At 51.6% G+C, this 27030-nt stretch overlaps 1 protein-coding gene and 1 pseudogene across 3 annotated transcripts; both read right to left on the minus strand.

Annotated features, from left to right (window-relative positions):
• Nucleotides 1–11604, minus strand: part of LOC112812284 (large ribosomal subunit protein eL27-like) — a 12951-nt pseudogene extending 1347 nt beyond the window's left edge.
• Nucleotides 11605–16667: 5063 nt separating this feature from the next.
• Nucleotides 16668–26760, minus strand: TINAGL1 (tubulointerstitial nephritis antigen like 1). Of its 3 annotated transcripts, none has more exons than XM_073903037.1 (12): nucleotides 26482–26760; nucleotides 26304–26357; nucleotides 25487–25798; nucleotides 24430–24493; nucleotides 20722–20814; nucleotides 20409–20523; nucleotides 19209–19332; nucleotides 18972–19122; nucleotides 18654–18843; nucleotides 18498–18543; nucleotides 17282–17327; nucleotides 16668–17193 (listed from the first exon to the last, which is right to left on the minus strand). In XM_073903037.1, the coding sequence occupies exons 3-12, from the start codon at nucleotides 25788–25790 to the stop codon at nucleotides 16689–16691; spliced, it is 1638 nt and encodes a 545-aa protein (XP_073759138.1). In that variant the 5' UTR covers nucleotides 25791–25798; nucleotides 26304–26357; nucleotides 26482–26760; the 3' UTR covers nucleotides 16668–16688. The 3 variants fall into 3 exon arrangements, with proteins under 3 accessions (XP_073759138.1, XP_073759139.1, XP_025712363.1); XM_025856578.2 differs by adding an exon at nucleotides 18121–18244 and having other exon boundaries at nucleotides 16913–17193; nucleotides 26304–26757; XM_073903038.1 differs by lacking the exon at nucleotides 25487–25798 and having other exon boundaries at nucleotides 26304–26757.
• Nucleotides 26761–27030: the final 270 nt, after the last annotated feature.

A 27030-nucleotide genomic window follows, 5' to 3' on the forward strand; every position in this document is an offset into this window, starting at 1 on the left:
AACTAGGACTAGGAGGGAACTTCCTTAATGTGATACTTTGGTAAAGGGTATCTTTCTAGAACCTGCAGTAGGAGTACCACTTAATGATAAAAACTTAAAAGAATTTGCTTTAAAGTGAGAAACCTAAAAAAGATATTCACTATCTCTATTTCTGTTCAAAGCTACCCTGGATTCCTTAGCCTGTGCAATAAGGGAAACAAAAGGGAGTAAATGGTACAAACTTTTGGAAAGGAAGAAACAAAATGGTCATCATATATTTGTAGATCATGTGATTGTCTACCTAGAAAATCAAAGAGACTCTATAGGCAAGCTGTTAAAATTATTGAGAGGATTCATGCTGAGAGACAATTTTCCATGGGTCAGTTGCATTTCTGGATGCTTTGCAAACAGAGACTCTAACTGGCCTTTTGTTTGGGACTATCTTTTTTGGGGGTGGGATGGAGCTAATCTCTTCAAGGATGTTTATATAAACCATCTTCGGAACATAGAGTAATTATCTCCCTCTGGAGCAGAAGGCAGATTTGCTTATTGTCCAGTGTATTGAAGATAATATCTTCCTCTGCAGCAAAGAGCTCAGGGTTCTTCAGTGAATATGCAAACCTGTTGATTGCATGTGCAGCACCCCTGTGGGACCTGGGGAGCCAGAGGAGCCGCTGGCCCAAACATGAGGCACATGCTTCTTGCTCATCCATGAGCAATGAAGTCCTTTGTCTCTGACCCAGAAGTCTCATGGCTTCTGCAGCATCCCTGATACTGTGGTAGCTAAGAGTCTGACTGGGGTAAAATCCCAGACCTTTTACATTCTCGATGGTTCAGCCATCTCACTTCTAAATACCAAACGACAGACAAGTGCTATTTATAAATGGTACCACTAATAAAGGCACAAAAACCCTTAAGTGCCCCCCAAAAAATCTAAGAGATGTGCAAGATGTTCATAGAGAAAATTAGAAGGCTTGATTGATGGTCATTCAAGAGGCACAGAGAAATAGAGAGGTATAACCTGCTTGTAGAAGGAGGGACTTGACTGTAAAGACGTGAATTCTCCCCAAATTAATCTATAAATTTATTTCAATGTCAAAGGATTAAATGAAGGGGCGCCTTGGTGGCTCAGTCGTTGAGCATCTGCCTTTGGTTCAGGTCATGATCCCAGAGTCCTGGGATCGAGCCCCACATCGGCTCCCTGCTCTGCAGGAAGCCTGCTTCTCCCTCTGCCCCTCCCCCTGCTTGTGTTCCCTCTCTCGCTGCGTCTCTCTCTGTCAAATAAATAAAATCTTAAAAAAAAAGGTTAAATAAAGTGTTTTTTAAATTAATATTTTTGGAAACATTATTCTAAAGTCATATGAAGGAACAGCCAAGGGTAGCCAAGCAATCTTGAAGAAAATGAACACAGGAGAATCACCCTTCAGATGTCAGGAATTATCCAACTAAAGTAATTGAGACAGGGAGATATTGGCAGAGGGATGTACAAATAAATAAATGGGGCAGAATGGAGGGCTCAGAGACATAGGTGTGCAGACTGGAGGTTCAACGTAATTCAGAAAGGGCATTTAAACCAGTTCCTTTTTTTTTAATCTTTATTTTTTATAAGTAGGCTCCACATCCAGCATGGAGCCCAACACAGGGCTCAAACTCATGGCCCTGAGATCAAGATCTGAGCTGAAATTAAGAGTTGGATGCTTAACTGAGTCACCCAGGCACCCCTAAACCAGTTCCTTTTATGGGGCATCTGGCTGGCTCAGTCGGTACAGCATACAACTCTTGATCTGAAGGTCATGAGCTCAAGTCCCATAGTGGGTGTAGAGATTACTTTAAAAAAAAAAGTTAAACCAGTTCCTTCCAACAAATGGTGGTGCAAAAATTGGTTTTCCATGTGGAAAAAAGAGAACTGCACTCCTATATCTCTCTGATCACCAAAGTCAGTGCAGAGGGATACTACATATGGAAAAGAAAACTTTTAAATAAAAATCTTTTCTAGATCTCATGATTGAAGATTTCTTAACCAAGTTTAAGAAGCAGAAACAATAAAGAAAATACTTATAGATTTGACTACATTAAAATTCCAAAGTATTGTATAGCAAAAATATGATAAACAAAACCCAGGCCACAAGGCTGGGAGAAGATACACACATAATGAACACAAGAGACAAAGCATTAGTATCCAGGCTTCATCACGAAGTTCTACAGATCAATAAAAAGATTACAAACAGCTCAACAGAAAAACATGTATAAGATATAAATAGGTAAACAATACAAACATATGCGAATGATGTTTAACCTTACTTGTTATTATTGGAGTGCCAATTAAAACAAGGAGATAGAATTTCAGACCTCAAGTTGGTAACACAAACAACATTTCCAGTCCAACTATATTAAGTGTTGAGGAATATGTGAAACAATGGGCCCTCTTGTAAATGCTAAAGAGAGTTTTAATTATAACCACTTTGAAAAGCAATCTGACAAAATCTAGTAAAGTCCAGCATGTGCGTACTCTCCAACTTAGCAATTCAATTCTGGAAATAAATCCCAACTCTTGACAAGTACAAGAATGTTCATTACAACACCATGTAGAGTGGAAAATTGGAAACAACAGAATAATGTACAAGCCAATCTTGTTAGAGCTACAAAGTAGACAGTTAAGATGAATGCACTGGAGAGATATATATTGCTTGATAGGCTGCCCCTTACATTTATGAGGCCCAGGGCAAGGGTAATCTGGGGGCTGAGGACCCTCTTCTATTCTCTTCCCACTCTGGCTCCATCCCACACAGTGAGGAACTTCACGCACACATGCTTGTGGACTCTTCAGTCTATTTGTCTGAACTCTGTTCACAAACCCCACCCTCCTACCCTGCCACCTTGGCCAGCCCTTAGAATTAGGGTGGGTTTGGCTGCGTGGTCACCTCAGGAAGAAAACTCTAAGGAAATTACTGCCCTGGCCTTGGAAAGAGGCTCTGGGCCCTGGGGGCCAAGGAAATCCAGGATTCAGGGTTTAGAAGAAGGAGAGAAGGACTGTGGGTGGGTCTTGATTCCTTAACCCATGGAGGAGGGCCGGGGCGGGGGGCGTCCAGGGTCCCAGCTGCCCGAGTCTAAGAGAGGTGCTGTGTGTTAACATGGACGAACCTCATGATATTGTACAGAAAAGGCAGAGAGGCGTGCAGCATCTGATGCATCATATGAAGATTTAAAACAGGCAAAACAGTACTACTGACTGCTCAAGGATATGCACAAAAGGAGCAAAGTTATAAAAGCTTGCATGAGGGCACCAGGGTGGCTCAGTCGGTTAAGCGTCTGCCTTGGGCTCAGGTCATGATGCCAGGGGCCTGGGATCGAGCCCTGCGTCGGGCTCCCTGCTCAGCGGGAGCCAGCTTCTCCGTCTCCCTGCCGCTCCCCCAGCTTGTGCGAACTCTTTCTCTCTGTCAAATAAATAAATAGAATCCTTAAAACAAACAAAAAACAAAAACAAAATCGTGAGCTGAACACCGAGCTAGGAGGGGTACACATTTCGAGCAGGCATTACCTCAGGTACAGGTGGGCTCAGCACCACAACCAGGAGCTGATGGGGCCGGAGCAGGATGGGGAAACCACCTCCTCCTTTGCACAGGGACCTTGCAAGGGAGTTAAAATGGTTTCAGGGCCGCCGCTCTCCGCAGCTCTTAGATACAGTAATTTCAAAATTAAAAAAAAAATTTTTTTAAATCACTCCAACAGACCTACATTAAAAGAACTTCCAAAGATGCACTTTGGAAAGCAGAAAAATGATCAAAGAAGACAAATGTGAGATGAAGGAGGGTTGAGAAAGAGCCGTGATAACTATGTAGGGAAGTCTAAACAAACATACGGCATTTTGAGCGTGAAAGCAAATTTGTGGACCGAGAAAAGGACAGACAGAAATGAACGTTGGAAGGGGCAGGTGGAAGGGACGGACATCAGGGTTAGTGTTCCGAGGTGCTCGTACCGTTTGGCAGGACAGTGGGGATACTGAATATAAGCCGGGCTAAGGGTACAAGGTAAAGTTTTAAGAGAGCCACTCGAAGAATAGGAACAGGATCAATGACTTCCAAGCCAGCAGCCAGAAAAAGTGGAATAAGAAAACAAACACTTGGGGCTCAGTTGGTTAAGCGTCTGCCTTCGGCTCAGGTCATGATCCCGGGGTCCTGGGATCCAGTCCCCCATCAGGCTCCCTGCTCAGCCGGGAGCCTGCTTCTCCCTCTCTTTCTGCCCCTCCCCCTGCTCATGCTCTCTCTCTCAGTAAATAAATAAATATATATTTATATAAAATAAAAAAAAACAGTCTACTTTTAAAAAGGTAAGGAAGGAGAACGAAATGCAGAGCAAAAGTGAGACAAACAGAAAGTAAAAGGTAATGTGGTAGATACAAGCTAAATATTTTAATAGTAATAATACACAGTTCTAAGTGGGATAGTTTAAAACACCTCTCTTCATTATTGAGTGCTGTTTCTCATCAGAAAAAAAATTAGGAAAGGCATGCAAGGTTTAAACAGCACAGTAAACAAGCTCAACTTACTGACATAAAGAGAAGCCAATACCCAACACTCATTCTTCCCAAGCACACGTGGACCATTTAACAAACATTGAGCCACATTCCAGGCCATAAAGCAAGTCTTACACACCAGTCACACACACCATTTTCTCTGACCAAAATGCTTTTAAGAATTGATAACAAGAAACTATTCCAACATGTTTGGAAATTTAAAAACACACTTCTGGAGACAACCCAAATGTTCATCAGCAGTTGAGTGCGTGAATAAGTTGTAGCATTGTTCATACAATGGGATGCTACACACCAAAACACATCATACACAGAGACACACAGCCATTGTAACAGGCGATGACACGGAGGGAGCTCATAGACAGAATGTTGAGTGAAAGAAGCCAGGAAGAGTAAATACTCTATAATTCTATTTGCATGAAACTTAAAAGCAGACAAAATTGGGGCGCCTGGGTGGCTCAGTCATTAAGCGTCTGCCTTCAGCTCAGGTCATGATCCCAGGGTCCTGGGATCGAGCCCTGCATCGGGCTCCCTGCTCGGCGGGGAGTGAGGTTCTCCCTCTGCCTCTCCCCCCAGCTCATGCTCTTTCACTCGCTTGTTCTCTCTCTCTCTCTCAAATAAATAAATCTTTTAAAAAAATGTTTTTAAAGCAAACAAAATTAATCTACAACAACAGAAGTCAGAATAGTGGTTTTCTCTGGGACAATGGGAGTAATGACTGACAGGGACGCTGAAAAAGTCTATACCTTAATTTAAAAAGAACCAGAGAATAAACCTGATGAAAGCAGGGCAAAGAAATGATGAAGATGAGAGCAAAACTTAATAAAACAGAAAACAAAGATACAGCTGAGAGGATTAATGAAGCCAAAAGCGAGTTCTTTGAAAAGATTAATAAAATAGTAAAACCTCCAAGGCTGATTTATATATATATAAAAGGAAAGGCACAAATAAGTAAATACTAAGAATGAAAAGGATATGATCACTACAGGTCCAGGAGAGATTTAAAAGAACAATCTGAACAACTGTTTCTTTAGTATCATGTTTTATTTCTCATTTCCATTCCTTAAGTCAGTTTTGATCACTTATATTTTGTAGATATTTACCCACTGCATCTTCATTTTCCAATTTATTTGTACAAAGTTTTTCTTATGGTGGAAAAAAATCTTTCTCTAGCTAACTCCCTCTTTTCATTATTTATTTGGGCCTTTTCTCTTTTTTCTTAATCAGTCCTGCTACAAATGTATCTTTTTATTAGTCATTTGCTTTATCGATCATCTGTATGGTTCTTTGTTTTCTGTTTTATTGATTTTTTTCTCTTATCTTTATTATTTCCTGCTACTGGGGGGCGGCATTATTATGTTGTCTTTCTCTGGCATCCTAAATTGAATGCTCAAGTCACTAATGTACAATCTTTATTAAGCCACAGTCTTGAATATAGGCATTTAAAAGGATGCACACCCCCTCAAGGATTGTTTTAGCTGCACTGAAACTTCAAAAATGTAATGCTTTCATTGTCAGTCAGTTCTTATATTTTGTATTTTTTCTTTGTCTCATTAAATATTTGGAGATTTTAGTTTTTTTAATTTTTTAGTTTTTTAAAAAGATTTTTATTTATTTATTTGACAGAGAGAGAGAAAGCACAAGCAGGGGGAGTGGCAGGCAGAGGGAGAGGGAGAAGCAGGCTCCCCGCTGAGCAGGGAGCCCGACACAGGGCTTGATCCCAGGACCCTGGGATCAATGACCTGAGCCGAAGGCAGACGCTTAACAAACAACTTTAAATTGTTGATCTTCTCCAGGAAGAGAAGCCTTCCTGACTGAGCCACGCAGGCGCCTTTCAAACATAAGTTTACCTTTTTGTTATCGTTTTCTCATTTCGGTGGATTGTGGTTGTAGAAAATGGTCTATGTGACATCAGTTCACTCCTTGGCAGACTTGCTTCATGACCTAGTATGGGAACAATTTCTGTAAACGTTCTCACACTGGATGAAAAGAATGCTAATTTTTCTGTTTGATCAAGCTTCTTAATTGTGTTATTCAAATATTCTACATATTTACTAATCTTATGGCCACTTGACTTAGTAACTATGGAGAAAGGAAAGATAAGATCCTCAGGAGGATTATGGATCCAACCATGTCTCTTTGAAATTGCTTCAATTGTCACTTCCTATCAGGGGTCATCAAACTATGTGGTCTGAACCAAATTTGGCCCACTCCTTGTTTTTGTAAATAAAGTTTTATTGGAACGCAGCCATGTTCATTTGTTTATGCATTCTCTGTGACTTTTTTCTTACTACAATGGCAAAGTTGAGTAGTTGAGACAGAGGCTGGATGGCCTACAATGTCTAAAATATTTGCTATCCGTCCTTTTATAGGAGAAGTTTGCTGACTCTGCTTTATATTATTTTTTTAATTTTATTTAGATTTTTTTTTTTTACTTATTTGAGAGAGAGAGAGAGCACAGAGGGAAAGGGAGAAGCAGACTCCCTTCTGAGCAGAGAGCCTGACGTGGGGCTTGATCCCAGGACCCTGAGATCATAACCTGAGCTGAAGGCAGATGCTTAACTGACTGAGCTACCTAGGCGCCCCCAGACTCTGCTTTACGTAATCTGTGGGCTGGGCTGTTATGTTCAAAGAAGTTCAGAATTATATCTCCCTGGTAACATTTTTCTTAATAATCACTATGTAATGCCCCTCTTATCCATAATGATGCCTTTTGACTTAAAGTCCATTTCGTCTGATATTTATAAAGCTACACCAGCTCCCTTTGGTTTAGTATTTGCCTGCTGTGTCTATTAGAAATGCTTTTAGCTGCAAGTAACAAAACCCAACTACAGAGCCTGAAATAAATTGGGCTATGTTTTCTTTAAGTAACAGAAGTCCCGAAGTCAGGCCATTGTTGGCATTATCTTAGCTGCTTCATGATGCCATCGGGTACCCAGGCTTGCTTGGTGTCTCCTCTCCATCAGCATTAGCCTGCGGGCCTTGGTGCTCACGGTTATGTCAAGACTGCAAAAGGGCTGCTGCATGTTGAGGCATTGTGTCCAGGCACCAGGAAGGAGAAAGGAAAAAAGCACTTCTCAGATTTCCCTTTACCTCCCAGTTTCCAGAACAGGGGCACATGAGCATCTTTTCCCTAATCACCAAATGGAGAGAAAAGAGGTTCTACAATTGGCTTCAACTAAATCGTGATTCCTCCTCTGCGGCTGGTACTTTGACATCACGAGAAATAAACTGGGGCTGGGGGACAGACACTCCTCCTGGACCAACAGATTTCTGCCTAGTCCCTGAAAAAACTTGGGCGTCCTCAGTAGCGAAGTGCAAAAGGTTTCAGGCACATTGTTGGTCAGACAATGGATGGTGTCTTTTTTCATATCTTTGCTTTCAGTATTTCCATAGCTCTGTTTTAGATATGTCTCTTACGAACAGCAAGCATACAGCTCGATTATGGGCTTTTCTCTCCCTCTGATAATCTAGCAACTGGTGAAACCAGTCCATTTACATTTGTTGTGATTATTGGCTTTTAAAATTTTATTTCTAATGCCTCTTTTGTGTTTTCCATTTACCACGTGTATTATTACCCCCAAACTGAGCATTTCAAAACAACAAACATGTATTATCTCACCTCATTTCTTAGGGTCAGGAATCTGGGAACCACGTAGCCAGGTGATTCTGGCTCAGGGTGTCTGGGAGGGTGCAGTCAAGCTGTCGGCTGGGCTACAGCCATCTGAAGGGTCTGTTGAGGATCTGCTTCCAAGTTCATTCCCATGGCTAGGGGCAGGAGGCTTCAGTTCCTCGCCCCCTGAACTTCTCCATGCTTGTGACATGGCTTGTGATATGGCTTCCCTTGAGTGAGTGATCCAAGAGATAACACACACAGAGAGAGCAACCAAAAATGAAAGCCATGGGTCTTTTCTATTAGGGTTGCCAGAGTTAGCCAATAAAAATATAGGATGCCCAGTTAAATTTAAATTTCAGATAATATTTCAATATTTTCACAGGCTATACTCATACTAAAAAATTATTCATTGCTTATTCAAAATTTAAATTTAACTGGTCTTCCTGAATTTTATCTGGCAGCCCTATTTAGGACCTGAACTTGAAAGTAAAACTGGCTACGTAATTTGTGGGGTCCCTTATTAAAAAATTATTAGGGGAGCACCTGGGTGGCTCAGTCGTTAAGCGTCTGCCTTTGGCTCAGTTCATGATCCCGGGGTCCTGGGATCTAGCCCCGCATCGGGCTCCCTTCTCAGCAGTGAGTCTGCTTCTCCCTCTCCCTCTCCCCTACTTGTGTTCCCTCTCACGCTGTGTCTCTCTCTGTCAAATAAATAAATAAAATCTTTTAAAAAAATAAAATAAAATAAAAAATTATTAGGAACTTCAAGTCAGTGAGAGCAGAGCACTAAACCAAGCATGGAGCCCTTCTGGGGACAGTGCCCTTTGTGAAAGCATGGGTTGTACTCCCAGAAAGCCAGCCCTGCTTGGAAGTGACATATCATCACTTCTGCCATATTCTATGGTACAGGAACAAGTCACTAAGTCCCACGCACACATTATGGGAGGAAACTTCACATGGGCATAGGTCCCAGAAGGCAGGGGTCGCTGAGACCATCTTGGAAACTGGCAGCCACACCAAACTTTTCTTTTGCTTCTTCTATTTGTCACTTCCTGCCTGGAGGTAGACGGGTTGGATTGTCTTCATGCCCTTTGTTTCCTCTCTGCGGGTTTAGAATACATTCTATTTCTGTTCTTTCATTAGTCATGCTCAGATTTTTAACATGCACACTTCAACTTAACAAAGTCTAACGTTAATCAATATCCTCCTCTAGAAGAATCAGGGCCTTAGAATACTTTTAAACCCTGATCATAGCTTCCTGCCTATAATTTGATTGTTCCCTAGTTTTTAGTCTTATCTTGTTTATTTTGTTCCTCAAATCAGTCTGTAAAATTGTTCTTATGCTCATATGCTCATTTGAATTTCCCATGCTTAATCTTTTTTTTTTTTTTTTTTTTTTTTTTTGCTCTCCACTTCTTGCAAGCTACTTCTTCCTTCTGGGTTCATTTCCTGGGTTTTTCCTATTATCTTCATTTGACAACCTGCCAGAACCAAAGACCCCCATGGTGTTTTTTAAGTGATTTTTTAAAAAACCTTGTTTGCATCTCCAGTCCCCTCCTTTTTGTTCCCGATATTGTGTAGTATGTGTTAATAATTTGTTTATTTTACTGAGGCTTTGAAAAGAATTTACTAACCCTTTTTTAAAAGAGCTCAACTTTTTGTTGGTTTCCAAAGCGGTCTTTCCTGCTTTATTATTTCCTTTTTTCGGCTATCTTCGAGTTTTCTGATGGTCTTTTCCTAAAGTCTCGAGTTAGACACTTATTTCATTGTTGTCAATCCTTCCTGTTTTTATTATTTTTTTAAAAGATTTTATTTATTTATTTGACAGAGAGAGATAGCGAGAGCAGGAACACAAGCAGGGGGAGTGGGAGAGGGAGAAGCAGGCTTCCCGCCGAGCAGGGAGCCCGATGCGGGGCTCGATCCCAGGCCCCCGGATCATGACCTGAGCCAAAGGCAGACGCTTAACGACTGAGCCACCCAGGGGCCCCAGCCCTTCCTGTTTTTAATAAATACACTTCAGGCTAGAATTTTCCCTCCAAGTTCCACTTTAGCTTTATTGTTATTCAGTTTTAAATATCTTGTAATTTCCATTATGAGGTTCTCCTTATCTCATGAATTATGTAGAAATGAGCATTTAAGTTACAAAACGTATTGGATTTCCTTGGCTAACTTTTTATTGTTGGTTTCTGATTTTATGACATTGGAATTAGAGAACAGGGCAGTGATACTGATTCTTTGAAAAAATCGTCAACTTTCTTTATGCCACCTACGTGGTATTTCTTTAAATGTTCCATTTGAGCCTGAAAACAATGAGTATTCTGTGTGGGGGGCTGTGAAGTTTATGTTTACCTAGTAGAGGAAGCTCCTTAATTATATTGTTCAAACTTCCCTATCCTTACTAATGTTTTGCTACTTGAGCCATTGGTTTTACGAAAGTTTAATTAACACTTCCCACTTTGTTTATAGACTCATGACTTTCTCCTGACAATTCTGCCAGATTTGCTCTATATGGTTTCACCAAAATAAATATAAGTTCATGAGACACATAAATTCATGATTATTATATCTTCTTGGCAGAAGTTTTCTTTTATGATCATATGGTTAGGGTTGGGCTGATCTTACAAAGACTCTGAAAACGGTGCTTTAAACAAGAGAGAAGTGTATTTTTGTTCATTTAAAAGTCCACGGCAGAGGGTCCTGTGGGGTTTTGGTAAATGGGGGCCCCAGCAGGGGGTGAGACAGAGGGAAGAGTGCAGGGGTTGAGGTATTTATTCCCCAGCTCTCCCTGAGGGCACCTCTGCTCTGGAAGCTCTTTCCATCTGAGTCCTGGTCACCTCTGACCCTGCAGGTCTAGGGCTAAAAACTCAGCTGCTGCTCCCCTAGGATCTTCCCCTCTCTCCTGTGACTCTCCTACACCCTGCTTTGTCATTAGTCCCTTTGGAAATAAGCTCTGCACCGATTTCCCTAATTAGAGCATGCCATCTGTTGCCTATTGGGGCCCTGAGTGATGCAGGCTGGCATCGTGTTTTTAAGTCATCGATTGGGAATACCTTTAGGCAGGTGTGCACTCCCTGACTCGTGCTGGCCACAGGCCCCACCTCTCCCTATTTTCCCCCTCCTGGCTCACTCTTAGATCTGCCTACTCTCAAAGACGACTGAGGCTGAGACCCTGGGTTAATGGCCCCAGGTTAAGAGAGCCACCACATGCAGGTGTCCAGAGCATCGTCCTGCCGTGGGGAAAGGAACCACTCAAAGCCCATCGGTAACACCCACCTTGACCATTTCAACACATGCTCACCGTGGCTACCGGTCCAATGGCCAGAGCTGCCTCTTCCTGGATGCACTCAGTATCTTGGGGTCATGGGGACTCACTTTTGTCTGAGGATGCTTTACTACATTAGATGGATCAATACTCTCACCTAATGCCCGTCAGCTGCGGCAGGACCGTGTCAGCCTGGCCCTTTAAAGTGACTTTGGACATCTCTGCTCTGATTCATAACATACCAGTTTCTTCTGTCTGACCCTCAGTGGGCCCAGCTTGTTTCCCTCATTTCCTCATTCTTAGGGGAAGCCTCAGTGTAGGGCTCACAGGGATAGCACAGATCACTGTTCCCATTTTACAGACTGGCAACCTGAGGTTCAGAGTGGAAAGTGAACTTCAGGGAGTCCAGGGGAGCTGGAATTTGAGCCTGAGTGTGTCTGGCTCTGAGTTAGAGGCTTTCCAAGGGAATGTGTGTTGCTGAGGGGAGAGAGGACAGCCTGAGTGGAGGCAGGAGGGGAGAATGGTGCCACAGGTGAGGGAAGCCTCAGAGCCAAGGCCTCTCCTGGCCACAGGCAGGGGCACAACATCTGGGGGAGAGGTGCAGAAGGCCAACAAGACTGAGATCCATTCCCAGCTCTGCCCCTTCCTTCTCTGTCCCCTTGGGCCAGTCTCCAGTCCTCACAGGGCAGTGAGGAGGGAATGTATGTAAAATACACAACACACAACAGCTGCTCAGTTCTGTGAGTCCGCTTGGCTGCCTTCTCTTCACTCTCTCTCTGGGCTGTGGCAGGGCAACCTGTGGATTCGGCCACTAGGGGGCCCTGCTGCCAAGGGCGACCAGGCCCCCTGGTCCTGCCAGGGCCCATCCATTCATTCACTGATTCCTCCTCTCTCCTAACCAACAGCTCCTGTGTCTCTTCCGTGCCCAGTAGTGGTTGGGTGATACCGAGAGCACAGAGAAGCCTACAGTCAGGAAGGGGTACTGTGCTGGAGAAAGTAGGGTGGGGGTGGGAGCTCAGAGCACCGATGATGACGATACAGAGTCAGGAAGGCTTCTCAGAGGAGGAGGCTTTTGAACTTGGCTTTCCAGGATGAGCAGTGATTTGGCTCCCACTCTGCAGACTCTGACACCTCCCTGCAGCCCCAGGCCAAGCTGACCTGAGTGTTCATGACCCACTTCACTCCTCCTCCCTCCAAGTGCCCCCTGACACAGTAGCTTCTGTGAGCCCCAAACTTCATGTGTCCGGAGCTGGAGGCCACAGAGCTGCTTGGGTACGAGATGAAGAGGGGCTGCGTGTGCACAAGGACAGAGCGTAGGGAAAACCCAGGCTTTGGGGGCCTGACGACGGAAGTTCTCTACCACTTCCTAGCAATGTGTCCTTGGGGGAGCCACTTCACTTTCCCTCTGACCCTCCCCCCCAGCCTTGGTTTCCTCCCTGTAAATGGGGGTAATAACAGTCCTTACCTATAGCGCATATGTCCAGTATGGCTCACTTGGCACCCATCTCTCTGATCTATAAAGTGACATATTCTGTTGACCATCTCATTGCTGTGAGATGTGAGCCACGCTGAGCCCCTTGGAACAGGAAGCAGGACTCCGCTCTCCAGGGGCTGCTAGGACTCAGCCTTGCTTCACTTTGGGAAGAGACTGCCTCCCAGGTTAGTGTCACAGAATTTTCATGAAGTGGGTAGAATTCTAGAAGTTATTTCCTAGGGTTCAGCAGTGAGAAGCTGGGTGTGTGTCGGGGGGTAGGAATCCCTCTTTGACTTACAAAGGTATCTCTCTAGCTTGATCTACAAATTCATTGGAAGGCAGTGTGGTCTGTATCCAGCTCAACAACTTCTCCACTGCATGACCTGACCAGTCACCCCCCCCTCCCTGAGCCTCAACTTCCTTGTCAATCAAATGGCAGTAACAGTAGTCCCTAGCTGTGGTGGACATTATTCTGCCATCTGCTCGGCTTTGCTCCCTTCCCCTGGTACAGCACCCCTCTCCTTTTTTGGGGATCTCCTCCTCCTCCAAATACTGTTTCAGCAAGGACAGTCCCTTGCTCCTATGATCCCGTCCCCCAACTACAGGTGATTGGCCCACAGGTGGACACCCTCCTCCAGCCAGGCCAATCAGAAGCCTTCCCTGGTCTGTTCTGGGTTTTTTTTTTTTTTTTTTTTTTTTTTTATGACTCGGAACTGAGAAAATGCCTCTGGGCCGAAAGGTTCAGGAGTTGTCACTGGCCCCATGTCCTTCCTCATGGCAGTTAGTTTGTAGAGAGAAAGGCTGAGGAGAGAGACAATCAGTCGTCCCAGCAGTATTCGGGTCCCTGGTTCTGGCAGTGCTTGGGCCCACTAGCTCTGCTCACAATCTAGAAGTTCGCCTCTCCCTTAGATTTGGAGAGTCACCTCGGTTGGCATTGGTTTCCAAAGATATACTTTCTCACAGCGGTGTGCCTAACATCAGATGACCTAAAGCTGTGAAGCGCCCAGCCCAAGGCCTGGCCCACTGCAGGCTCAGTAAGCATGAATTCCTTTCCCTTAATGGGCACCAGGCAAGGACAGGGCTTTGGCAAGATACCAGGAAGATGTGAGGCATCAGTGCTCGAGAAGCGATGTAACTCAGCAGCTCCAGGGAGACAAAAGTCAGGTGCCCTGGGACCCCACAGAACCCCACAGGAGACCAGAATGAATGCCCAGGCAGAACATTTAGTGGATAGGAAAGGATGGGGCTAAGAGAAAAAAGGCCTTCCTGCCTCATCCCTTTGTGGGAACAAAGGTTGTCAACAGGTACTCTGTCTCTGCCAAGGATATATGTTGGAGTCCCTGGTGGGCCGGAAGATGGGGGCCACGAGAGCCTTTTCAGAGGAGGAATATTTCAGCTGAATTTTAAAGGATGAATGAGTTTTCCAACTAGGGAAAGGACTTGGGAAGGGACATTGGACTATCACTACCAATCACCCACACTACTAATACAAGACGGATTAGTGTGAGGATTCAGACCGCCTGGGTTTGAATCCTGCAGCAACCAACATTCAGACTCCGCTATGCTTCTGTTCCTTATCTGCAAAATAAGGAAATAGGAGTTTGTCTGTTTGTAGGATTAAATGAGATCATATATGTAAAGCACTCAGAACAATGTGCTAGCAGAAGGCTGTGGTTAAGCACTCAATATTTATTGAGCTCATTACGAAAAGCCTTTGCATTATCAAGTCCAACGCCCTTAAAATGATTATAGCTGTTGCCATTTATTGAGCCCTTAATAGGTTCCAAGCATTGTGCTCTGTGCTTGGCACTTTGCCTCCTGTAATCCTCCTAACACCACCAGGATATGAGTACTATCATCCCCACTAAAGAGAAAAAACAGAGGCTCTGGGATGGCAAGATGACGCATGGCCAGTGTAACCGACAGAGCAGGGGTTCAAACCCAGGTCTGTCCAAAGACCCAAGCCCTTGGCCCAGAGAGAGGAAGGGACTACTCTCAGGACACAGAGCAAGGGACCAGGATGCCAGGATGTCTTCATGAACCATCCAAGGGCAGGTGTGGGTTGGGGGCCCTAAAAGTTTGCTTCCCTTGCCCATTCCCAACAGCAGAGTTGCCGGGGTGGCTGATGGAGAGTACTGAGGCACTGGCCCAGCCCTCCCCCGCACCCTCCCCTGCTCCAGGGTGGCCAGGCGGGCCTGGGGCTCCTCGGTGGGCCTCGGGCAGAACTGAGAAAAGGCTGGGCCGACCACCCTGCGCCGGTCGCTCCTCCCAGCAAGGTTGGCAGAGCCTGAGCCTCCTCGGGGCGCGACCGCGCCCCTGGTCCCCTCCCTTCCCCACCCCGCATTGCTTCCGCCAAAGGTCCTTGTAGAAAATTCCAGGCTGGACGGGGGTTTTTCCAGCGGGGTGGGAGCAGCCGGGCGCGTCCCCCGCGCGGCGGAAGCGGCGCAGGGGGAGAGGTGGACGGGCGCCCCCGCCGCCCCTGCTCGGGACTCCCCGCGCGCCCTCGTCCCGGGGGCGGGGGGGGGGGGCGGCCTTGGCTCTTTGGGGACGGGCGGACCGGCCAGGGGAGCCAGCCAGGGACGTCCTGGCAAACAGGAAATAAGACAAAGGCGGCCGCTTATCGGGAGCCCCGCATTCTTTTCAGGTGATGCCGGGAGGCGGCTGGCCCTGAGGGGCTGCTGCCCTGGCGGAGGACCTCCAGCTGCCCCCCACCCCGCGGGCTCCCCCTGCCTTCCGGTCCCCTGGGGCTGGGGACGTCAGCGCCCAGAGGGCTGGGCTGGGGGTCTTGGGAGGCGAGTGGAGGGGGAAGAACAGGGCATATTCACTCACCCGTTCCACAAACGGTAATGCCACCTTATGCCAGGTGTGGGTACGGGGATGGACAAGACCCCTGATGGACCAGACCCAGTCCCTGCCCTCAAGGAACTTCCAGCCGAGAGGAGGAAGGCAGGCTCTCAGATAAGGGAAATACTGGGTGAAAGGGCAGGGCCAGATGAGTCCAGGGAGGAGGTGCTGAGGCCATGCAGGGGGGCGGGGGCGTGGTTTGGGAAAGCATGGGTCCCTTGCAAAACCCCTGGCACCTCAACAGCCCCCTCGGCTACTATCTGAATGAAAGAACCCTGGAGTTGGCTTCGAAATAGTGGGACAAGTGGCAGATGGAACGGAAGGGCATCTAGACTGGAGAACAGCATGTGCAAATGCCTGTCAGTCTGCAGGACATGTGGGGGCGGTGAGGACACCGGGGTTGCCTGCCCACTGGGGAAAGAAGCTCTGGCGAGGAGGCTGGGGCAGTGGGTCCTGATGGCCTTGAAAGGTGGGCCCAGGACTGGGCTGGCACTGGGAGCCCAGGGAGGTGGGGTAGGAAGAGGGCTCAGAGAGGCCGGCTCAGGGTGGGGGGTGGGGGTGGGGAGGCAGCCTTCGCCTGGGTGGTTTGGAGAGGCTGATCTGCAGAGACAGAGGCTCCAGCCTCTGTGGGGCTGTGCCCCCCTTGCCTGCTGGGCACCGGCGCCAGTTCTGCTGATCGGTGGGTATGGCTTCCCCCACCAGGCAGCGCTGACTCAGCGTCTGAAAGGTGGTTCCCACGGGCCCATGTCTCTCTGGGGGCCAGAGGACAGGCCACCCATGCCCCACCTCCAAGTGGGTCAGCGCCCAGAGCCACTGGCAATTAGGGCTGAATGGAGGCTAAGATTTCTAGTCCACCCACCCCGGCCAACCAGCAAGGCCTTGGGCAGTCCTTTCTGCTGTCTAGCCACCTGCCACACCATCTCCGGCCTGGCTTTCCACTCCCCAAAGTTCCAGGGTACCACAGTGATCAGTACTCTTTTTATTTTTAAAACAGTGAAAAGAAAAATAAATATCTTTGGAGAATAAAAGTACAGGGGTGGGGTGGGATAGGGTGGTGGGGCTGGAGACTTGGGAGTGTCCTGGCTTTAGTGGTCTTGAGGGGGGTGCCTGGGCCTGGGATCTTCAGGCCCGCTCCTCCCGGGCCAGGCCCTGCCCAATCCCCGCTGGGAGGTCTGGGGGCTCCGCCAGCCTCGCCTGCCCGCGGCTCCCAGGCCGGGCCCTGCGTCAGCGGAACCCGCGCGGGGATTAGACCCCAGGCGCCCGCCTGCGGCCCGGAGCTGCGTCGGGAGGGGCGGGGCGGGCGCCCCCAGGGGCTCTTCCGCCGGCCGGCCCGGCTCGGTGCCAGGGCCTCAGCGGTGCCCCATGTCCTCCATGCCCACGCGGCCCCAGACGCCCAGCACGAAGCTCTCGATGTCGCACTCGTTGGCGCCGCGCAGGATGCGAAAGTGGCCCCTCTCGCCCCAGGCTGGACCCCAGGAGTTGGCCGCCGTCTGGGAATGAGGAGGGGCGGTGAGGGGGGGCCGTGCGTAGGGGGAGGGGGAGGAGGCAGCGGCCGCAGGGCACCCGGCAGGGACTCACCCAGTATTTGAGCGTCCTTCCATCCGGCAGTGTCTCCTCTCCCCACCTGGCGGGGGTGGGGGGGGGGGGGGGGGGGGGGAGGGGGCAGCGCCATGGAGGGAGAAGGGAGCTGATTCCACCCGCTTTCAGGGGCTGGAACCCCAAGGGCCTTCCCCTACCAGATCCCTCTCTCTACCGCCCTCAGTCTCCACCTCTGGAAGTCTGTGTACTCACACCCATGTGGGGGAGGGTGCCAAAGGGATAACTGAAGGGGGTGAACAGAAAGGGGGAGAACTTGGGCCTCCCTGCAGGGCCCCACATCCTGGGGACCAGTTCTCTGGGATCTAACACATCTGCCTGCGCTCCCTCCTCACTTGGGGAGCCAGGGAGGGGTGGGTGCCAGGAACCACAAGGAAGAGACTCCAAGAACATGGGTACTTTGGAGGCCCCACACTCCCACTGCAAAGGACATTTCATGGAATGGACCACTGAAATCAGTGACTGGAACATCTCTGGGTATATCCGGTGGGGAACCGAAGACTGGGGGTGGGAGTCCGTGGGTCAGGCAGAGTTGGGGTAGGTGCTGAGATGGGGAGAGGCTGAGCCACCCCTGGGATCCATGTCTGTCTTTCAAGGGAGTTATTTTATCCCCGTGTGTAAGGAAGGAACAGTTCCTAGAAAACCTTAAAAGGCCCCCACCTCTATGTGTGACACGGGCAAGACCCTCCTTCCTTTATGTCTTGATTTCCTCCTCTGCGAAATGGGGCTTCGCAGAGAGATAGTAGGGATTCCAGGCTGGCTCGGAGCCCCTAGTGCAAGCCTTGCTCCCCCATCCCCTCTGCCCCGCCCCAGCCCCTCACCCTGTGATCTTGACCGAGTGGGTCCCATGCCGGCGGTACCGCTCTGGCCTCCCAAGGCTCACTGGTGTGTGGCTGTAGATGCCACCCTGGTACAGGAAGAAGTCCTCGTGCACCTCCATGAGAGCTGTGGGCCGAGGTCAGAGTAGGGCCGGCTCAGCCCATCAGCACAGGCCTGGAGATGCGCGCCCAGACCCATACCAAGACTCTAAGTGCCCCCACAGGGTGCCGCCCACGGGGAGGGGACCGGGTCCCCCTGACTCCCAGCCCCAGTGGATTTGCTGCTCGGTGCTCCACAGACCACCTGTGCTGCTGTGCTGTGTCCAGTATCAAGCAGACACAAGCTTCTGGAACCAGGGGGCAGGATGAGGGGCATTTACCTTGGACAGGGCCATTCTCCATCAGCTCCTTCATGATCTCCTTCTCCTGGAGGGTTGGGAGGGGGGGAGGAGAGTATCCATCAGGGGTGAGTCTCTAGTCTCTGGCCAATCTCCCAGCTCCCCTGCCTCTGCCCCCTCAACCAAGCACAAACTTACATTGGAGCCGAGGCGGTAGGCCGGAGTGACCTGGTAGATGTCATTGGCATGGGCCTGGCTACTGGGGCACCGGGCGGTGGCCTGGCGCTTGCCCCGACCCATGGCCCGGCTATGCATCATACAGCGGGGTGCCGGGCCAGCCTCGTCCTGCTCACGGCCCACGAACGGGTAGCAGTGGTCAGACACGACCCTGGAGGAGAAGCAGGAGGGAGCAAGGGCAATGAGCCTGATGAGCACGGCCCAGGCCCTTCCTGCGGGTTGCCTTCCTGAGGCCCCGGCTTCACATCCCCTCCCCTGCCCACACCCTCTGCTGCTCACCCTCGACGTCGCAGGAACCACCAGGCACCGTCGAGACGCCCCCCGCGGCAGCCCCTCTGGTTGTGGGTATCACAAGACAGCAGGTTCTGGGGTGACAGGACAGGAGTCAGATGCCCCAGAGAATGGATTGAGACGCGATCGGACGCCACGGCTGGTGGGGGGAGGCAGAAGGGCCGTCAGGGGGCTCAGGCCTTGGCTGTCCTTTCCCGCTGCGTCAGCCTCCGCCCTTGGCCATACCTGCTGTGGAGAAGGCCCAGGAGCCTGCACAGTTGCCCTGGTCCAGAGGCTCATGGATCAGGTTGGGCCACTTCTCAGAGGCCTCGAAGGCTGTGGGCAGCACTTCCCCCGGGCGCAGCACTGTCTGCAAAGCAAAAGTCACTCCGTCTGCCTCCTGCCTCTGGCCTGGCCGACCCCTCAGGGGCCCATTGCCTTTGAAGGGCCACCAAGAGTCCAGGGCCTTCTGCGGTTTGTTCTCAAGTATTCCTGCTGCTGAGGGATTCCAGCAATCTCCACACTGACTCAGTGGAAGACCAAGCACCATTTAGTGCCTCCCCTGTGTCAGCTGGGGGTGACTAGTCCCGTTGTACAGATGAAGCCTGCAGGGAAGTGGCCAGGCCAGGGTCACCCACTTTCCATTCTTAACCCCTGCCTTATTCTTCCTCTGCACCTTCTGATCTGACACTTCCTCCTTCCTACCAGGACCTTGGGCCTCAGGCCCTAAAGGGCAGGGGAGGGAAGAAGGAGTAAGGTCCTGTGACCGGGCAGGCGGCCAAGGCAAATAGAGGAGGCAGAAAATAGCAGAGGCCCAGGGGAGTGAGGGCAGGGGCAGGGTCTGGTCATCCTAGCCTTGAGCCCAAGTCCCTCTGCAGGGAGGGCTGCTCTGGCCGACTGCCTCCTCCCTGCCCAGCACTGAGGGACAGACCCTGCAGCCTGTGCCCCCGCCCTGACCCTCTGAAGTTCCCCTTCCTCACCCTCTGACTGTTCCAGGTCTGGTTTCCCTTTCTCCCCATAGAGGAGAAGCCCCCTCCTCCCTCAGGGTTCCACTGAGCCGGTATTTGTTTCCGAGAATTCTGGCTCGCTAGCCAGAGCACTATCTGTCCTTCCCTTCCCAAAATACCAAGGTGACCTCCTGGCCCTTTGGGGCCTGACCCAGCTGTACTGGAAGGAATAGCATTTTTCCCAGGCTGGGGAGGCCACCAAGGGGCTCGTGCTGGGACCACAAAACTCAAAATCTGAGCATCAATTCTTCCTGCGCAGCACATCTTGTCATGGGCAGGAACCTAAGACCCAGAGAAGGAGAGTGATTTGTCCAGGAACACACAGCCTGTTGGAGGGGGGTAGGCTCAGGCCCTTGGAGGAGCAGGGTCCTGCGTGCCAGGGTTCCTGGGGTCCCAAGCGATGGGGAGATGGCAGGATTGTGGGCAAGGATGGACTTACGTGAATCTCATTCATATTGGTGACAGAGGAAGAAGGGCGGATGGTACCCAGGCGGTATCGAATGCCTTCATCCAGGGTCATGCCCCAGAAGGCACTGTGGTTCCCAGCCCGCCATCTGAAAGAGAAGGGATGAAAGTCACAGCCCTTCCATGCCCGGGGCTCCTGGAGGTATGTGCATATGGGCGGGAGAGAGGCATACTGGCTAAGTGCCCACGTGAATGAGGTCTGAGTGAGGGTGTGCCTGGCGGCACAGGCATCTCGGGGGAAGGTGTGTGTGTCTGTGCCCAGCGGGGACATTTCCAGGGCCTCTCACCCGTAGTTGCCCTGGTTGATGGCGTTGATCATATCTTGGTCCACCAGGCATGGCTCCTGGTCACACTCCCACTGCCCCTGCTCCTGGCAGGTGCTAGAAGAGCAGGACGGAAGGAAGAGGTGAGGGGGGCTGGGCATCCTCTGAAGGGAGGGGGCCTCAGAAGTCACCGCAGGCCTGCGATTCTGTGCCAGCGATTATGGGCGAACCCCTGATGGTCCTGTTCAGCCTGGTGGCTCTCAATGTCAACTGCAAGTTCACAGTTCTCAAGTTTATATCTGCTGCCCAGATCTCTCCAGATCCAAGAATCTTGCCGCTATACAGTATCACCACTGGGGTGTCTAACAGCACATCCCGGACTGAATTTCTGATCCCCCACTCCCACTCCTGCTCTCCCTACAGTCCGTGGAAAATGCCCATCCTTCCTGAAGCTCAGGCCAAGAGCCTGGGAGTCACCCTTGACTCCTTCCCTCACGTGCTGATTGGCTTCATGGGCAAATCCTGTTGGCTTTGCCTTAAAAACACATTCAGAATCCAAACCACATCTCATTTGTCCTGCAGGCATCATGGGCCAGTCACCTTTCCCCTGGATTCTGCGGCAGCTTCCCCATTGTTCTCCCCGCTTCTGCCCTGCACCCCCACTTCAGTATATTTTTAATACAGCTGCTGGATGACCCTGTTCAACCCAAGTCATATCATGCCATCCCCTTGCCCAAAACCCTCCCTTGGCTTCCCATCATAGACTCAGAGCCAAAGTCCCTGCCCTGCTAACAAGATTGTCCCTGCACGATCTGTTCTCCTGTCCCCTTGGTGACCCCCTCCCCCAAGTCCTGGCTCCTGAGGCCCCAGCCAGACTGCTCCCCTTGACTGTTCACAACAGCTGTGCTCCTGCCCCAGGACCTTTGAGCTGCTCTTCTCCCCACATCCCCGAGGCTCACCCTCACTTCGTTCAAGTCTTTACTCAAAAGTCACCTTCTCGGAGGGGCCTGCCCTGGCCACCTTCCTCTCCTGCTTTCCTGTTTTCTTTTCTCCTTAGCATGTCGTTGTTACCTGACACACTATATGTTTAGCTATTTGCTCTCTTTATACCTGCTTCCTCATAGACACTAAGGTCCCGGTGGGCAGGGTTTGCTTGGTATCTTCAGTGCCTAGAAAACTAAACCCAGCACATAGTAGGCACCCACGAAATATCTATTGGATGCATGAGTGACTGAGGCAGTGTCGTGAAGTGACGAAGAGCACAAATCCTGAAATTCAATTCCTGGGCTCTGACCCTCGCGGGAGAGTCATGCGACCTCAGGTAAGCTATTCAAACTCTCTCTCTCCCTCCAGGTTCTTGTCTGTAAAATGAGGACCCGAATGAATCATCGCCCCCTTCCAGGGATTTAATGGCAGGCTTTTGTAAAGCCATTAGCACAGGGCCTGGCCCATCTTGGGTGTTGAGAATCGTTGTCTGCTCTTAGTGTTCCCATTCCAGGAACCCCCGGACTCCCCGTCTCTTGAATTTCAGACTCCTATCCACTGGGTGTATTGCAAACTTAAAATGGCCTAGACTGCCCCCCACCCCCCGCCAAAGCTGCTCCTCCCCGAACATCCACAACTCAGGACACGGCGCCTTATCCACCCTGGGGGTTCAAACCAGAAACAACAGGTATGTGGCGTACCCCCATTCCCGCGCCCGCCATCAGCAGATCCTGGGACGACACACCATGAAACGTTCTGGATTCACTTGCCTCTCGCCCCTCCACGGCCATCACCCTCCTCCAGTCCCTTATCACCTGTCACCCGGACCACGGCAATGGCTTCCTACCATGCTCCCTGCCTCTCTACACCCCACCGCATACCCCGCAGTCCATCCCCAGAGAGATCTCTCAACGACATCTATCAGATTGTCTGCCTCTGCATGGCTCCAGCACGGCTTACGAGACCCACGGACCTGTGGGTCTGCCCTTCCTCAGGGCTTCTGTCCCCAGGTCACAGCTCCAGCTGCCGTGAGATCTGTCCCACCTCCCAGCCTCCCCACGAGCTGCTTCTCCCCCTCCCTTCTTGTCTGGCCACCTCCCTGGTATCAGCATAACCACCTCCCTTCCGGAGTGGCCTTCCCTTGCCCCCACTGCACTCTAAACCAGGATCCCCCCTTATTCCCTTTCCGTCACATCTGTCCCAGGTTGTAAGATGTTTATTTGCGTGGGGGCTCCTTCGTCATTAAACCAGAAGCTCCACTGCAAGGACAAGAACCGTCTGCCTCATCTGGCTGAGTCCACCTGGTCCAGCACAGTGCCTGGCACATAGTAGGTCTTTAACAAATAGGTGTCGACAAACAGGGAATTCTGTGAATTCTACGATGCTTTTACAAGCTTGTAACTCTGCTCTGAGAAGATGCTAAACTGCCTTCTTCCCTTGTTGCCTTTTAAGGAGCCTCAAGGGGAACAAACCCAGTATGGCTGGGCTCTTCAGTCCCAGGAGTGGGCGGGGGCACTTTCAGGGAGGGCTGGAGAAGGGCTGGAGGAGATTGCGTGGGAGGGGAGGCTCTCCTCATGTTCCCCTTCCTTCTCTGACTCTCTCGAAGCATTCCTCGAGGTCTCACACATCCTGGACGGCCCACAGGCATTGCCCCACACCCTCACTCAGGTGTCAAGCACAGGGAACCGGGCCACCCAGTGTGGGCAGTGGGCTGGTCACTCCTTCCTGCCACCTCCCCCTTTGCCCCTAGGGCTGCCCAAGCAGGTCTAGACTGGGCTGGTGGCAGCAGGTTCCAACATTCCAGAGGGGCCCAGGGTGGCCAGGCCCCAGGGATAGGAGTGGGAAAGAGGTTAACCCATCAATGCCCAGAGGCATCCTAATCAGGATCAGCAGGATCATGTAGGCAAGCTCAGTCTTTCTGAACACACACACATGATTCACACACACTCACACCACACACACACACATACACACACGCATTCTCTCAGCCAGATGCACGCCGAACCTCACGAGTCCCCGCTCTCACTGTGACCCAGCACCCCTCACACGGGTGAGGCAATGGAAACAGCTTATGTGTAATACATTCCAAAAAGTTTCCTCCTCCCTGGGGCCTCTCAGTCCCAGACAAAGAGGCCATGGGGTGGAGTGGGTGCAGGGCCGCCTCCTCAAAACCACAGGGTCCCCATTATTTCGATCAGGCGTTCAAGGCTTCCTACCCAACCCCTCTCTGCTTCCCATCTCAGGACCCAGACTAGAGTAGGGAGGCCCCCCCCACCCCCTGACCCTTCATCCTCCCACTGGAATGATGGGGAGGGGAGGGAGAGGGGCCACATTCCAGGGAAGGCCCTGCTGCAGGTTGGCTGGCCTCCAGCTCAGCCATCCCTGACCCTCATCCCGTCCAGGGCAGCGGATGCTGCAGTCAGAGCTTTCCTTCCTGGCGCCCCCTTCTCCGATTCTCCTGTGACTCCGAGAAAGGTTGGGAGGGGCAGTAGCCCAGCCAGAGCCAGGAGGGACAGGGAACCTCTCCCAGCTCAGGGGCCACACGTGGGACCAGGCATCCGTGGCTGACCGCTCCTGGGGAATGTTGTTAGAGTGTTGTTTCATTAGCTGACATGGGCAGGGTAAAAATCCCCGTGTTACAGACAAGGAAACAGGCTCAGCAAGTAAGTGACAAGGACAGAACTGGAACCAAGTCTGTGGTGCACAGGGTCCACAAGGTAAGCCCCCCTCCAAGCTGCAAACACTCACCAACGGTTACAGTTGTCCCAGTAGGTTCCCAAGACCGGATAGATGCGACTCCCATGCGTACATCCTGGGGGCAGGGAAGAAGAGAAGAGAAGTGGAACCAGGACCAGAGACGATGGGCTGAGAGGGCCAGGTCCTCAGAAGTCAGGTGTCCCGAATCCTCCAAACACACACACACACACACACGCACGCACACGCACACGCACATGCACACGTGCACACAAGCACGGCCGAACCCTCACTGAAACTGAAGTCAAACTATAACTACTTAAGACCTCTCCTGCAGGGTCACATACCAATTGCTACCTGGGAAGTTCTTCAGTGACCCCAGCTTGGATCCCTCTTGTTTCACTTGGATGCCAGCCACAACATTCCTTGGAGCCTTTGCCATTTAAATGACTTGAAACTTGGAGATGGGGAGTGGGAGGGGCATGGGGAAGCCGAGGCCCAGAGAAGGCAAGTGACTCCCCTAAGATAACACAGCACTTTGGGATGACAAGCAAGGCCTTCGGTCTCTCACCCACAGGCCCACAGAACTGGGGGAAGGGATTCAAATGATTCCTGTATGGGACAGGGACAAGGGCAGGGGAAAGGGAAAGGATGGTGACACGGGCTGAAAGCAGAAATGGATTCGGCCCCACCTCCCAGGTGTGACGCGCCACCTCCGGTAAGAAGAGAATCGTGAGCAAAGGCAGAGGAATGGCTGAGATGAGCCTGACCAACCCCTGAGGGCTGTATCAGCCTGGGGTGAGTCAGCGGGAGGGGCCAGCGCCTTCCTGGTCTGGCATGGAGACAGGACTGGGAGAAAGGGCAGGAGGCTGCCTTTCTCCTGGGCCAGCTGGGAATCCCACTGATCAAGGATCTTCTCTTTTTCAGTCTTGCTGGAAAGATTCAGGTTAGACCAGAGCGGGACTTCCCAGAGGCACAGACCGTGGGGCGGGGTCTCTCCCAGATTCTACAAAGCCTCCCCTGGAAATGTCAGTGCATCAGCCTTGCTCCTGAGCCCCGCTGGGTCTGGGGCTGACAAAGCGACCCACCCTCCTGGCCGTCTGGTGCCCACCTTGGATGGGGGGGAAGGGGGGTGGCACGCCGAGGCAGAAGTCCCAGAAGTCAGGGCAGCAGTCGGAGACGGTGCGGTTGCAGAAGAGGTCACAGTAACAGGTAGCACCCAGGTAGGGCAGGGCGCAGTCGTCGGCCCGGCCGCGGCAGCACAGGTCCTGCTCCTGGCAGTACCGGCCGCCCGCATCCCGGATGCCCCGCAGGTGCAGGCCCGGCGCTAGCTCGCGGCGCCCACGACCCCGCCGGGCACCCAGGGCCGACTCGCCAGCCAGCAGCAGCAGCAGCCCCAATGGACAGGGCCACATGGCGCCTCCTGGGCCCAGGGAGCGCAGATGTCAGGGGTCAGAGGTGGTCAGAGGCAGCAGACACTCCCTGGCACCCCGGGGGGACTGATCTCCCAGCTCTCTGGGGTTGCAAGTCCAAGGGGGTTCAGTGAGGGTTCAGCAGGGTCCAAGACCTTGATTCCTGCCTCCCCGGGCAGGAAGCGGATTGAGCGAGAAACCGAGCCCCTCCCTGACCGGCTTGGGGACCTTCGAGGACAGGAGGTGGGGATTGTGGTGTTCTTGGTGCCCCGGCTCCACACCCCTCAACACTCGGACTGAGGTCTTCTCTCCTATCTGGGTCCCTCTGCCCCTCTTTCAACCTCCATTCCTGACACGGGTGTCCCCCCCCCCCCAGCTGTGTTCCTCTGTGTCCCTCCGCTCCCCCTCCACTTTCCCCTCTCTGCCAGGCCTCCCTGCTCCCTCCGCCTGCCCCCTCCTCTCTGTTCCTTCCTTCTGAATACGCACCCTCCCCTCTGCGCGGGGGAGCGTCCCTACCTGGTGACGGGCTGTGCCCAGGCTGCCCGCGCGCGCGCCTCCGCCTCCCGGCTCCTGCGACCACGGGACACTCAAAAGTCAAGCGAGGAGTGCGGGGCGGGACCGCCTTTTGCACCGCCCTGCCCACAGCGCCGCCCCGGCTGCCGGGCTGCGGGAGGAGGGGCCCGCTGGCTCACACCTGGAGTGGCCCCGTCACTCAGGAGCTGGGACCTGTGAGAGGCACAGTGAGCACGGGTTGTCCTCGCCGGGTCTCTGCGGACAGCCGTTCCCTTAGGGGGCGGAACTCCAACCGAAGCTGAAAGGATTGTGGTCAGACACCGGTGAGGACTTCCCAGTGGGCTTCACCGCAGGGCTGAGGGGCTCCAGCGGAGAAGGGGAGATTGGGGGAGGCGGAGCTCCGAGTTTTGGAGTTAAGTTTGGGAGCCGATGGGGAGGGTGTGGGCAGCAAAAATCTCTAAGAACCTCTCCAACCCCTCAGCAATAAAAACAGTCATGCCCACCCCCATCCCCCGTCACAGTACCCCCCCCCCAGGCTTGGGACCGCCCCAAGCCGCCTCCGTTCCCAGGAATGACTGGAATCTGGAGGATAGTGGAGGACCCTGCCTTGGCGGCTCATCCTTCGAGGGGGTGGGGTGGGTGTGGTGTGGGGGCCACCTCCCCGCCCCGTAACTCTTCTTTGGGTCTGCCCTGCCCAGGCACCTTGCCAAGCACTGCCAAGCACTGCCCC

This window comes from Callorhinus ursinus, unplaced genomic scaffold (genome assembly GCF_003265705.2).
Source record: "Callorhinus ursinus isolate GAN/ISIS: 27379988/994484 unplaced genomic scaffold, GSC_fseal_2.0 scaffold18, whole genome shotgun sequence".
In the NCBI taxonomy this organism is placed as follows: Eukaryota; Metazoa; Chordata; class Mammalia; order Carnivora; family Otariidae; genus Callorhinus; species Callorhinus ursinus.